At 39.3% G+C, this 13,143-nt stretch overlaps 1 protein-coding gene across 1 annotated transcript; it reads left to right on the forward strand.

The window, feature by feature from the left end:
* The first annotated feature begins 5,218 nt into the window (after positions 1 to 5,218).
* LOC122235267 (tandem C2 domains nuclear protein-like) lies at positions 5,219 to 12,229 on the forward strand. Its single transcript, XM_042973947.1, has 2 exons — positions 5,219 to 5,335; positions 10,751 to 12,229. The coding sequence occupies exons 1-2, from the start codon at positions 5,219 to 5,221 to the stop codon at positions 11,954 to 11,956; spliced, it is 1,323 nt and encodes a 440-aa protein (XP_042829881.1). The 3' UTR covers positions 11,957 to 12,229.
* Positions 12,230 to 13,143: the final 914 nt, after the last annotated feature.

The following is a 13,143-nucleotide window of genomic DNA, read 5'->3' on the forward strand; positions in this document are numbered from 1 at the left end:
TTGTTTTTTAGCACTGCCTTACTGGCTTTGGCACTTCAAGATGTTCCCTACTCATCTGAAGATTTTCCTGCCTCATCCCTAGCATTGACCATTTCTCAAGGATCCCTTGTTTCTTTTAAGCTGTCTGTATGTTCTTTTGTGTTTTCTATGTTGACAACAATATCAGCTACCAACAATGACATTTTTGTTTTTGCCTTTCCAATCTTTATGCCTTTAATTTATTCTTCTTGTGTTACTGAGATGGACAGGACCTCCAGTACGGTGTTCAAGAGAAAAAAAACCAGTAGTGGGCATCCTTGTCTTGTTGGGTATTTTAAAGGAAACCCCACTAACTTTTTTCCCTTTTAAGAATGCTATTTGCTGTAGATTTCTCCAGGTTTTATCAGATTAAAGCAAGTGCCCACCTGTTTCACTATGCCAAGTTTTTATTATTGTTTTTAAATCATGAAAGGGTGTTGAATTTTTTTTATCAGATACGTTTTCTAGTTTGGGGGATGATTATGGGGTTTTTTTTTGTCAGTAATGTGATAGTGTGGTAAATGATGTTTATAGATTTTACCTTTGCATTTCTGGTATAAACACAACTTGGTCATGATCTTTTCCCTTTTATACAGTACTAGATTTAGTTAGTTAATATTTGTTTAGGATTTTTGTATCTGTGTCCATGAGTAAAATTGGTCTTTAATTTTCCTTTCTCATGCTGTCATAATCTGCTGGTATCATAGAATGAGTTAGCAGTCCCCCTTTGACAATATTCTGGAAGATGCTATATGACTTGGGAATGATCTGTTTGGTAGAATCCTCTGGTAAAACCATTTTGGCCTGGTATTTTGCTTTCTACCATTGAATTAATATTAAATTTCTAAATAAAATCTTTTCAGAAATGTAAATGAGAAGCCTGAAATCTGCTTCCATGCCATGTTTATTTTATATCCGGTTTTATGCTTGAAATGGCTAAACACAAATCCTGATCAAGACTCTTTAATGATACATTCTTCAAATTCTTAACAGTCCCCATCATCAAAAATCTTTCCTTGTACAACTAAGTGATAAAGCATTTAAAACCAATTTTTAACTTGTTAAAAAATGTTTAACAACTGAAATGATACATAACAGCTTTTTTGGTTGTTGTTGTTGTTCTCCTGACAAATCTGTTGTTCAAATTTCTTGAGATAATGTGATTAGATTTCAAATCCAATTGACTTCTTTCATATTAATTATTTCAAAATAATGATGAAGCTCTTATTTTCAGAACACGCATCACTGTTAGAACCATCACCCTGCAGCTAGCTTGGACACCATTAAAAGGGCTCATCAGCTGCAAACGGATAGAAGTTTCTGTTATTCACGAAGACACAGTTTCAGGGCTTCTACCTGGAGCTACCCACCCTCCAGAAGCCCCTGCTTGGCCTCCCTGCACCCAACCCCACACCAATCAGTCACAACTTGGGCTGTGTGTGGTGTTTCTTGGCAACTGGAACGCAGACTCCTCCAGCAGCTCCACAGGTTCCCTGTCCTCAGTGAGCAGAAGACTACAGAAGCTGGCTGCTGAAGAGGCTGTCCAAGTGAGAGAGCTCCTCCTTGGCCTTGCTTATTAGCACACTGACCACAGAGCATTAACTGAGTGCTGGATGTTATTCACTCGTGCTCCCTACCTCCAGGGACTGTAGAGGGATTTTCCAGGCCCCACTTCACAGGAGGCTGCCCTGTAAGGATCTCCCTAGGAGGCTGTCCATAGAGAGAAGTGGCCTGCCTAGGGTCTCCACTGCCTTAAGTCCTACGTGGACACCTCCAGGGCTGAGGGGCTCAATAGCTTTTCACCTACCTGTAATCAGCTGGAAAATTCTGCCTCCTATTTTGTTGTTGTTGTTGTTCTTCTGTTTGTTTTTTGGTAGGAAGAGTTTTAATTGCTTCTTCAGTTCCTCCAGCCACTAGAGGGCTATTCAGGATTTTGTTTTCCTTCTTGAGTCCATTTTGATAAGTTATCAATTTCTAGGAATCGGTCCATTTTATCTGCATTCTCAAATTTATTGGCAAAAAGTTCTCTTTTGAAAGATTCCCTGCTGTATATAATCTGTAATCATGTCTCCTTTTTCATTGCTGATATTGGTTATTTGTGCCTTCTCCCTGTTTTTCTTAATCAATCTCACCAGAGGTTTGTCTATTTTATTAGTCTTTTCGAAGAACCAGCTTTTGGCTCTGTTGCTCCTCTCTATCGTGTCTTTGTTTTCTATTTCTTTAATTTCTGCTCTCATCTTTTTTGATCTCCTTCCCTCCACATTTTTTGGGTTTATTCTGTTGTTCTTTTTCTGATTTCTTATGTTGGACATGGAGCGCATTCATTTTCAGCCTTTCTTGTTTCATAACGTGTGCATTTAAGGATAGAAATTTCCTTCCAAATACTACTTTTCTATACATTCAGACATGTCGTATTTCATTATTGTTCGATTCCCAGTACTTCAGCATTTCCATCATGGTTACTTATTTGGTGAGTTATATAGAAGTGTGTTTATAAATTTCTAAAAGTATGGGGAATTTTTAATGTATCTTTTTGTTATTGAAATCTGTCTTAATTGCATTATGGTCTGAGTATGTGGTCTGTGTCATGACAATTCTTTGAAATTTATTGAGACTTGTTTTATGGTTTAGTACATGATCAATATTTTTTAATGTTTCCTATGTGCTTTATAAGATATATGTTCTCTAATTGTTGAACACAGAGTTCTACATATGTCTATTATCAAGTTTGTTAATTGTATTATTCAAATTTTCTATATCTACACTGAGTTTTTGGTCATGCTATGCCAGTAATTGTAAGAAGTGTGTTAATTTTCAACTATGGTGGTGGATTTGTCATCTGCTTCTCCTTATAGTTCTTTTTTAAAATTTTATATTTTTTGAGGATATTTTATTAGGAATATTCAAATGAAGAATTATTATATATTCCTGGTAAATATGTAATGACCCTCTCTATTCTCGATAATGTATTTTTTGAAGTCTATCTTATCTTACATTAACACACGCTTTTCTTCTTGTTCGGATTTGTGTGGTATACAGTTTTCTATCCTGTTATTTTTCAACATTGTCATGCCCTTATACTTTAATTATATCTCTCGAAAATAGCATATAGCTGGACCCTTTAAAAAATCGAATCTGATGTTCTCTTTTAATGGACAAGTTTACTCTGTGTTTTCTATGATATGTTTGGACTTGTTTGTACTTTTTTATTTCTGTTTCCTACCACTGCCTTTTCTATGCTTCATTTATCTCTTTCCTGTTTTCTTTAGTTTTGAGATTTACTTATTTGCTTTCTTACTCAATTTTGTCTTCTACTTTTTGGGATTTACACATTCTTTTTTTACCCACTTCTTTCTGTGGTTATTCCTGAACTTTTATCATGTGTGTGTAACTTATAAGGCCTAAAGTTAAATCGCATTTTCACCTCCCTCTTGAAGAATGCAGGAACCTCACACCTGGTCCATCCTTTCTTTGCCACATGCTATTGTCTTCAGTATGTTAGTTTTTTCCTTTTTTTTTTTTTTTTTGCTAACCTCACAAATTGCACATTGTCCTGAGTATTATTTTATATAGACAGTATTTGTTTGGATTTACATGCATACATTCTTGCATCTCAGACCATGATTCTGGGATCCTTTTCTTTTCTAAGCACAATGTTTAGATGCTCTCTTAGTACAGGTTTCGTGGTATTAAATTCTCCCAGGTGTTGTTATATGCAAATGTCTGTAATTTATCCCCATGCTTAAAAGATGATTTGTTACAGGTATTTAGAAGTCTGCTGTCAGTCTAATTGCTATTTTTGGTAGGTGTTACTGTTTTCTTCTACTCTGGCCACTTTTAAGAAATTCTCTGTCTCTGTCTCTGTCTCAGAGGGGGATGTACAGGGGGCTATGCAGTTTCAGTGTAACATGTTTAGGCATGTATTTCTTTTTTATTCTACTTTGGAAATGTGATTCATGCTTTTGGATTCATGTTTTTTCATAATTTTAGAAAATTCTCAGCCATTATCTTTTAAAATATTGCCTTTCTTCCATTCTTTCTGTATTTTCTTTCTCCGAATCCAGTCAGTCATATTTTGGGCCTCATTATATCTTCCATATCTCATAATGTCTCATTGATATTTCCTATTTCCTTATCTTCCTGCACTTCATTCTGGGCAGTTTCTTCAGATTTATCTTTAAGTTTACTGATTCTCTCTTCAGCTATATCTGATCTACTGTTTAATCCATCTGCTGAGTTTTTTATTTCAATAGGTGCATTTTTCATTTGTACAAACTGCATATATTTCACTTTCTAATCTGCCTAGTCATCCCTCATAGTCTCTTTTTGCTTGCTTATCTTTGTGGCTGCATCTGTTATTTTGAAAAACATCTTATATACATTTTTTGTTCAACCAACAATCACTGTTGGCATAAGTATGACATTGTAATTACTGTCCACATCCAAACCACATAGTGCACTCTGATTATACATCCTTTGTTGTTTTCCTAGTAATTGTCTGTTTTTTTCTTTTGCCTAATGTTAGAATACCTATTACTAATTCTTTGAAATTCCTTTTAAATCCATATCAGATCATGTCTCTCTGTTCAAAGTTCTCCTGTGGCTCCCAGCTCCCTCAGAATAAAACTTGAAGCCCTCACCATGGCCCAAAAGTCTACGAAATCTGGTCCCCATCCTCTTTCTGACCTCATATCCTATTAATCTTACAATTACTCACTCTTTTCCAGCACCCTGGTCTCCATGTTCCTCAAACATGTCAAGTACCCGCTCCTTTCAGAGCCTTTGTATCTGCTGTTCTCACTGCCTGGAACACTCTTCTTTCCAGATAATCTTGTGAGTTTCCCACCCACTTCCAGTGTGCTTAAATGTCACCTCCCTAGAGAAGCATTCCCTGACTAGCACGTACAAACTAGTCCTGTTCACCAGTGTTTTCTAACTCTACTTGATGTGTTATGTTTTTGTACAAAACACTGACCACCACCTGATATATTTTATATTTATTTATTGTGATTAATGTTTCCCTCTTCTCAGTAGACTGTAAGCTCCATAAAGCAGGGCTTTGTTTTGTTCACTGTTGTATCCCCAGTGCCAAGAATAACAGTGCATAGTAATATTTAGTAGATACTCAATAAATATTTATGGAATAAACTGTATTAATTAATGTGGATGATAGAGAAATGCATTGAGAACTAGGCTAGGCATGAAGGCCTTTCATGGCATGCCAAGGAGCATGGATGTGATTGTTCAGAAGGGTGAGGGCTGTGAAGAATCAGTGAAGATAGCTCCTGGGTTCTTTCAAGAAGCAAGTTCACAGTTGGTAGGGTGGTGACAAAGACCCATGTTCTCTGTGACTGGCTCTGGGTCCTGGGGCTCCTAAAGGTGGCCTGCCTCTTTTTTTATGTTTACTTATTTATTTATTTTTATTTATTAAAAAAAATTTTTAACGTTTATTCAGTTTTGACAGACAGAGTGTGAGCAGGGGAGAGGGGGCAGAGAGTGGGAGACACAGAATCTGAAGCAGGACCCAGGCTCTGAGCTGTCAGTGCAGAGCCCAACATGGGGCTCGAACCCACCAACTGTGAGATCATGACCTGAGCCAAAGTCGGACACTTAACCGACTGAGCCACCCAGGTGCCCCAGAACTGTCTCTTTTTCAAACAGCCCTCAAACTGCTGTGTGGTCATGCCCACCTCTTGGTAAAAAACAAAGCCTCAGCTTTCACTGGGCCTTCTGATCCCAGCTAGAATACCCTTTTTTCCTGCTCTGTGAGTAACTGTTTCTTGGTCCCAGACCAAGCAAATCACCTCCATTGGATTTCTTCTGGGTTGGAGGTGGTACAGAAGCTGGTACAAAGCCTGGCACCTAGTATGTACTGTTATAATGGTGGACTATATGGGGAGGTAAGTTTCAGCTCAAAAAAACCTTTTCTCCATTGTCAAGGCTGCAATTGGTTATGAGGTTTTAGTCCTGACTTTCCCCCTAAACTCCTTGGGGACCACTGTGGCTCCAGTGTACCTACTTGCCAAGAGTGTTGGGATACTAATTCTGTTGTCTAATGTGCAACCTAGTCCCTTAGTTTTTTGTCACCCACTGATTTCATCAAAATGCCATCATTATACACAGGGCCCTACAGCACTCGACTAGAGATTTCCCTCCCCCGACCAACATGAATTCGTTAATCATAACCAGTGGAACCATCTAACTAGTTATAAGTTTAGTTGAGCAAAACTGAGTTACTGCCTACTCTGTGTCAGGCATCCTGCTCTGCACTGAGGACCCAGAGATGAACAAGGTGTGTTCCCAGGCACAGAACCATAATTCAGTATGGCCAGTACAGTGGATACAACAGACTGTGGGAGCCTCTGAGGAACACAGAACCCAGGATAGGGAACCAGGGAAAATTCCTTAGAAGAGATGGCATACGAACTGAGCTTTTTTTTAAAATTTTTTTAATGTTTATTTATTTTTTGAGAGAGAGATCGACAGAGTGTGAGCAGGTGAGGGGCAGAGAGAGAGAGAGAAAGACACAGAATCTGAAGCAGGCTCTAGGCTCTGAGCTGTCAGCACAGAGCCTGACATGGGGCTCGAACCCATAAACCGTGAGATCGTGACTTGAGCTGAAGTAAGACGCTCAACCCACTGAGCCACCCAGGCGCCCCTGAACTGAGCTTTAAAAGATGAGTAGGGATCTTCTGGATGACTAACAAGGGGAGAGGAGGTCAGTTCAGGCAAAGGGTACAGCATGAGCAAAGGCCAAAAGATAGGAAGCAGAATGATGTGTACTGACCTGCCTAACTACCCTTACTATTCACCTGTCTTCCTATGAGATCATCCTAAGATAATCTAGCACCAAAACCCAGATATGAGGAGTTTGTGCCCCCCCCCCCCCACGACATGCCAATGTGTTCAAACTCTTAAGAAAAGTAATGAAAAGTTGGTCAGACCTGACTGTCTATGAGCTCATCCACACCAGTTTCCAACATCCCTGGCTTCCTTATCTAGACCATGATGTTCATGTGACCTGCTTCCCTTAGACCTCCCTGGGGCAGGGATCATTCCCACTCTCCTGGAGATGGCAGAGTCTCCTCAGCCCTATGTGTGGGAATCTCCTTGTGGAGAGGAGCTTTTCTGACTCCTGACACCAGCCATGATGTAGAGACCCTCATCTCACCAGGAGTCTTGTCTTCAGGCATTGTGATTCATCTTTTCTCGAGCTTCATTCACACCTGCAATAATCTAGGACAAATGGGTTGTGGAGTCTGGCAGGCCCAGTTTCAAATCCTGGAACCCCCATGTCTTGGTTGTGTGACTTAACTGATCCTCTTTAAGCATCAGTTCCCTCATCCGTAAAATGAGTCTAATGCCAACCTTGGACAGTTTTTGTGGGTGTTAGAACATATGTCAAGTACTTGGCCCTTGGCCGCCATTTATTGAACATCTACTACCATCAACAATAAAGGGAGAAGAGCAGAGTGATTAAGAACATGAGCTGTAGATCCAGAACCACCTCAGTTTGGGTCACTGCTCAACTACTTACTAGCATTTTGACCTTGGTCAAGTTTCCTAACCTTTTTTAGCCTTAGTTTTTACATTTGTAAAATGAGGTTAATGTCCCTGCTTCAGAGCTGTTGCCTGTATATATTATTCTAGCAGTGTATAATATGCTTTCACAGGCTCCAGGCCTGTTCCCAGCCTGGCCTCTTCAAAGACCCCATCTCCAAGAGATTTACCCCTTTCTCAGCCTCCCCTTCTCTCCAGGGATGACAAAGAGGACTGAGCTTCTCTGTGAGACTCACGGGGACACTTTGTTATGGGACTTTCTAATGATAAACTGCTCTTGCATTTCTGGAATTAGACCCAACACTTTCATGTTATGTTAAATCTTTTTTTTTTTTTTTTACTCATCTTGGATTTGGTTTGCTAATAAATTGCTTAGGATTTTTGCATCTTTGGTCACCTACTGCATTTGTCTGGTTAAGGTTATAGTGGGCTCATCTAATAAATAAATGAATTTTCTAGAAATTGGTCCCAATTCACGTAAGTTATAAAATTCATTCTATTCTCTTATTTTTTGATTTCTGCTCTTTTACATTGCTCGTATTACTTATTTGTGCCTTTTCTCTTTTTTTCTTGATTGGTCCCTCCAAAAGTTTTGTTAGTGGTTTGTCTTAAAATTTTACTATACATATTTAACCTAAAGTCTAAAGTTAAACATAATCATAATTCCCCACCCAAACAGTACAAAAACTTAATAAAGCATTGTTGCCCAAGTCACATGTTCTTGTTGTTCACTATTTTAGTTCTTTCTTTTCTAAGGAAGTCATTCAATACACAAAGAATAGACACAAATAATATTATTTTATGCAGACAGTGCTTGTTTACATTTGAATACTCATTTATTATTTTATTTGCTCAGCTTCCTTCTTTTGGGGGATGGGTTTTCATCTTCTTGAAACAGATGCTTTAGAAGATCCTTGAGTGCAAATCTCCTCGCAGTAAACTGTCTCCAACTGCATTTATCTGTAAATGCCTTTATTTTACTTTATTCTTCTTGAAAGATAGGGTTGTTGAGTACTCAATTCTAAATTACACTTTTTTTCTCTAAACACTTAGAAGATATTACAGCACTGTCTTCTGGTTTCCATTACTGCTGTGGAGAAGTCTGATGTTGTCTAATTGTTTTTTGTTTTTTTTGTGTGTCCTTTTTCTCTGGCTGCTTTGAAGATCCTTCTTTGATTATTGCTTGACTCTAAGGGCTTTTGTTGTTGTTCTCTGAATGTTCCTTTTTTATGAATGGAAAAAATTCCCCCATTTCTTTTCCTAGGAAATTATTAAGATACAGGACGGTTATTGACTTCTGTACATTTGACTGACTTATAAGCCATCTTATTAATATACTCATTCTAATGCATTTTTCATATCAGAACCTTTTGGGTTTCCTGGGCATGAAATTATATCAGCAGCAAATAGGTTTTTATCTCTGCTTTTCCAGTGTTATACCAGTTATCTGATTGTTTTGTCCTACTATTCTTTTATAACTTCCACGACAACATTGAGGATTATGGTAGTAGCAGGTAGTCCTGTTTTGTTCCTGATGGAATGTTCATTCAACATTTGCAGAGAGGCAGTGTTCTGGGGTCTAAGAATACCTAGGGAATGCACGTTGCTTTTTATAGCTTCCTCATTTTCCTGAATATGCAATATTTTTTCATGTCACATTAAATCTTCCATCCTCAGTACTAGTTTTTGTTTCCACATATGTATGTTTGGGTGTCAGTGACAGTGGGAAACTCTCCCCGATGTCAGATTTGGCCAGAGGCACCACAGATACCAAAGACATGACATATTCTGAAGTCTTAAAGTTTGTACAGATAGTAGGGGTGGGAAGGTGGGGAGGGGCCCTCTGCTAGAGTACAAGTACGGAACAGTGCCATGGTTCTGTCACTCGACTGCATAGTAGTGCAGTGGATTCTGGAGCCAGAATGCCTGGACTCAAATTCCAGATCTGTCATTTCATAGCTGGGCAAGTCACTTAACTTCTTTTTTTTTTTCTAAAATGTTTATTTATTTTTGAGAGAGAGTGCGCGTGCAAGTTGGGGAGGGGCAAGAGAGGGGGACAGAGGGTCTGAAGCAGGCTCTGCACTGACGGAGGTGAACCTGATGCTGGGCTCGAGCTCACAAACTCTGAGATCATGATCTGAGCCGAAGTCGGACGCTCAACTGACTGAGCCATCCAGGCTCCCTAAGTCACTTAACTTCTATATTTTTTAGTTTTGTCTGTAAAAATGGGGATAATAATAGTACCTATTTCATATGGTGATTGAGGGTATTAAATAAGTTAATTTAGAATAGTGTCTGGCACATAGTAAGCACTCTATATGTGTTTGCTATTATTACCATTATTACTTTTGTGCATGAAGGGATGGAAGGGAGAAGAGTTTCTGCGGTGCAACAAGAAAAGTGCAGAGTGTATCCTGTCCTGTGTGTTCTCCCAATATCTTGAAAACAAAAGTGATTCACAAAAAAACACAAAGTCAGAAATCTGAAGTAGTTATTTGGGCCCCTTAGGGTGTGGGATATCAAGTTCATTAGGTAGAACGGGATAGGATTCTTCAGCAGTGTTTAAGGGTGGACCCCTCTTGAGAGGTGACCTGTATTGGATATTTCCTCAGTGCAGAGCAATACCAAATGGGGGAACAGTGACAGTGAGGGGTTAATTCAGGGCAAGGGATTTCCTAAGCATTTAGTAATGCTTTCCTCTTCAGAACACACCTGTCAGGTACTGAGAGGCTTTAAAAGGTGTGATAGCTCTTCAGGCTGGGAACCTGCATCTGTTGAGGGGCAAGCCTGCCGCCAGGAGTTGATAGTTGCTCTCAGAGGTAGGACTTACCACATCAGAAATGCTTTCAACCTTTGTTTTAAATTTTCTTGGGCCCTCTCTGAGTTTGGGAAAAGTCTCAGCCGTAGTAATCATCTCAGACACAGTCTGAAGGATATGGACAGGAGGAGGGGGTCATACTGAAGATAAGTACTTGGTGGCGAGGCAAATTTGAGGAAATGGTGTCAAAAGAGAAGGTGCAAGAGATGAAAAAATTTTAAACAAAACTTTGTCAAATCAAATTGAACAATATATTAAAAAGAGAAGGTAGAGGGGCTGGGCGGACTTGGAGGGACCAGGGGCGGGGTCTTGGGGCGCGGCCGCACGAGGTGACCCCGGGCCCGGCTCCCGCAGGAGGCCAGGGCAGAGCGCCCACTGGCTGCAGGAGGATCTGCCAGAGCATCTTTTGGAGATCGAAAGGTAGAACTTTCCAGTTCATCCCAGCACGGAGCCAGCTACGATGTATACAACCCATGCTATAGGTATCAGCACATTTCACCTGATTTGATCCGGCGCCTTCCTCCACGTTCAGAAGCAGCGAGACTATATGGATCAGTTTGTGATTTAAGGACCAGCAAACTTCCCAGTTCCCCTGGGCTAAGCAAGTCTATGTTTGATCTTACAAGTTCATCCCAGCGGTTCATCCAGAGACATGATTCCCTGTCCAGTGTGCCTAGCAACTCTTCTTCCAGGAAGAACTCCCAGGGGAGTAACAGAAGCCTGGATACAATTACTCTGTCAGGAGATGAAAGAGATTTTGGGAGATTGAATGTGAAAGTGTTTTATAATTCTTCAGTAGAGCAGATCTGGATCACAGTTTTACAGTGCAAAGATTTAAGTTGGCCTTCTAGTTGTGGAGACACTCCTACTATTTCTATAAAAGGAATACTAACATTGCCCAAACCAGTGCATTTCAAATCTTCAGCAAAGGAAGGCTCTAATAGTATTGAATTTATGGAAACTTTTGTATTTGCTATTAAACTCCAAAGTCTACAAACCGTAAGACTTGTATTTAAGATTCAAACCCAGACACCCAGGAAGAAAACCATTGGAGAATGCTCACTGTCACTCAGAGCTCTTAGCACACAGGAGATGGATTACTCTTTGGATATAACACCACCTTCAAAAATTTCTGTTTGCCATGCAGAACTTGAATTGGGGACTTGTTTTCAAGCAGTAAATAGCAGAATTCAGTTACAGATTCTCGAGGCACAATACCTTCCAAGCTGTTCATCACCTCTCACTTTGAGTTTTTTTGTGAAGGTGGCAATGTTTAGTTCAGGAGAGTTGATTTATAAGAAGAAGACACGTTTACTGAAGGCCTCCAGTGGCAGAGTAAAGTGGGGAGAAACTATGATTTTTCCACTCAGACAGAATGAAAAAGAAATTATTTTTCTCATTAAGCTTTACAGTCGGAGCTCTGTAAGAAGACGACACTTTGTGGGGCAGATTTGGATAAGCGAAGACAGTAATAACACTGAAGCAGTGAATCAGTGGAAAGAAACCATTACAAATCCAGAAAAGGTTGTTATCAAGTGGCACAGATTAAATCCATCTTGAAGACATCACACATTAATTTGATGAAGAATTTGACATTCTTTTAGAAGACTTAGGATTTCAATTTGCTACCAATGAAAAGAGACAAATCAATACATTTGTCAATTTATTTATGGAGGTCATAATTGTAATGTGTAATGGATCTTATAGAAAATTAAATTTGATTAAAGAAAATGGGATGACTTCTATCTGATATCCAAAATAAAGGGGATGTTTAAAAACTATGCCAAAATAGACAGTGAAATAAAGAGTAGTATTTCTGGGGCAACTAAATAAATTATAAAATAAAAAAAAAAAGAGAGAAGGTATCATGACCAAATGGGGTTTATCTCAGGAATACAGGGTTGGTTTAACATTAGAAAATCAATCAATGTGATTCACCACGTGAACAAACCAAGAAAAGAAAAACCCATAGGATCACTGCAATAAATGCAGAAAATCATTTGACAAAATCCAGTATCCATATATGATTAAAAAAGAAAAGAACTACTTGGCAAACTAGGACTAGAAAGGAACTTCCTCCATCTGATATAGGGCATCTAAAAAAACCCACAGCTAACTTCGTATTTAGTGGTGAAAGACTGAATGTTTTTCCCCCAAGATCAAACATAAGACAAGGATGTCCATTCTGACTACTTCTATTCAACATTGTACTGGAGCTTCTTACCAATGGAATGAAAAGAAAGAAAAGGCACCCAGATTGAAATGGAGGAAGTAAAGCTGTATTTAAGGATGAACTGACTGGGGCGCCTAGGTGGGTCAATGCAGAGCCACTTCAGATCTTCTGTTTCCCTCTCTATGCCCCTCGCCCCATATCTCTCTCTCATTCTCTCAAAAATAAATAAACTTTAAAAAATAAAGATGAGGGGTGCCTTGGTGGCTCAGTTGGTTGAGCACCTGACTTCGGCTCAGGTCATGATCTCATGTTCATGGGTTCGAGCCCCACATCGGGCTCTGTGCTGACAGCTCAGAGCCTGGAGCCTGCTTTGGATTCTGTGTCTCCCTTTCTCTCTGCTCCTTCCCTGCTCGTGCTCCCTCTCTCTCTGTCTCTCAAAAAATACAATGTTAAAAAAATAAAGATGAAACAATCATCTGTGTAGAAAATACAACTGTATCTACTAAACAATGACAAAAAACAATACTAGAACTAATAAGTGAAGCCAGCAAGTTGCAAGATACAAGGTCAATAT

Source organism: Panthera tigris, chromosome X (genome assembly GCF_018350195.1).
Source record: "Panthera tigris isolate Pti1 chromosome X, P.tigris_Pti1_mat1.1, whole genome shotgun sequence".
NCBI classification, from domain to species: domain Eukaryota; kingdom Metazoa; phylum Chordata; class Mammalia; order Carnivora; family Felidae; genus Panthera; species Panthera tigris.

Excerpts from the sequence above, each read along its gene's own strand:
- LOC122235267 (XM_042973947.1), top strand. The coding sequence starts at position 5,219 with ATGAAGGCCTTTCATGGCATGCCAAGGAGCATGGATGTGATTGTTCAG. Across the intron at positions 5,336-10,750 it reads AAGAAGCAAGTTCACAGTTG|GAGGCCAGGGCAGAGCGCCC; the intron begins GTAGGGTGGTGA and ends CGGCTCCCGCAG.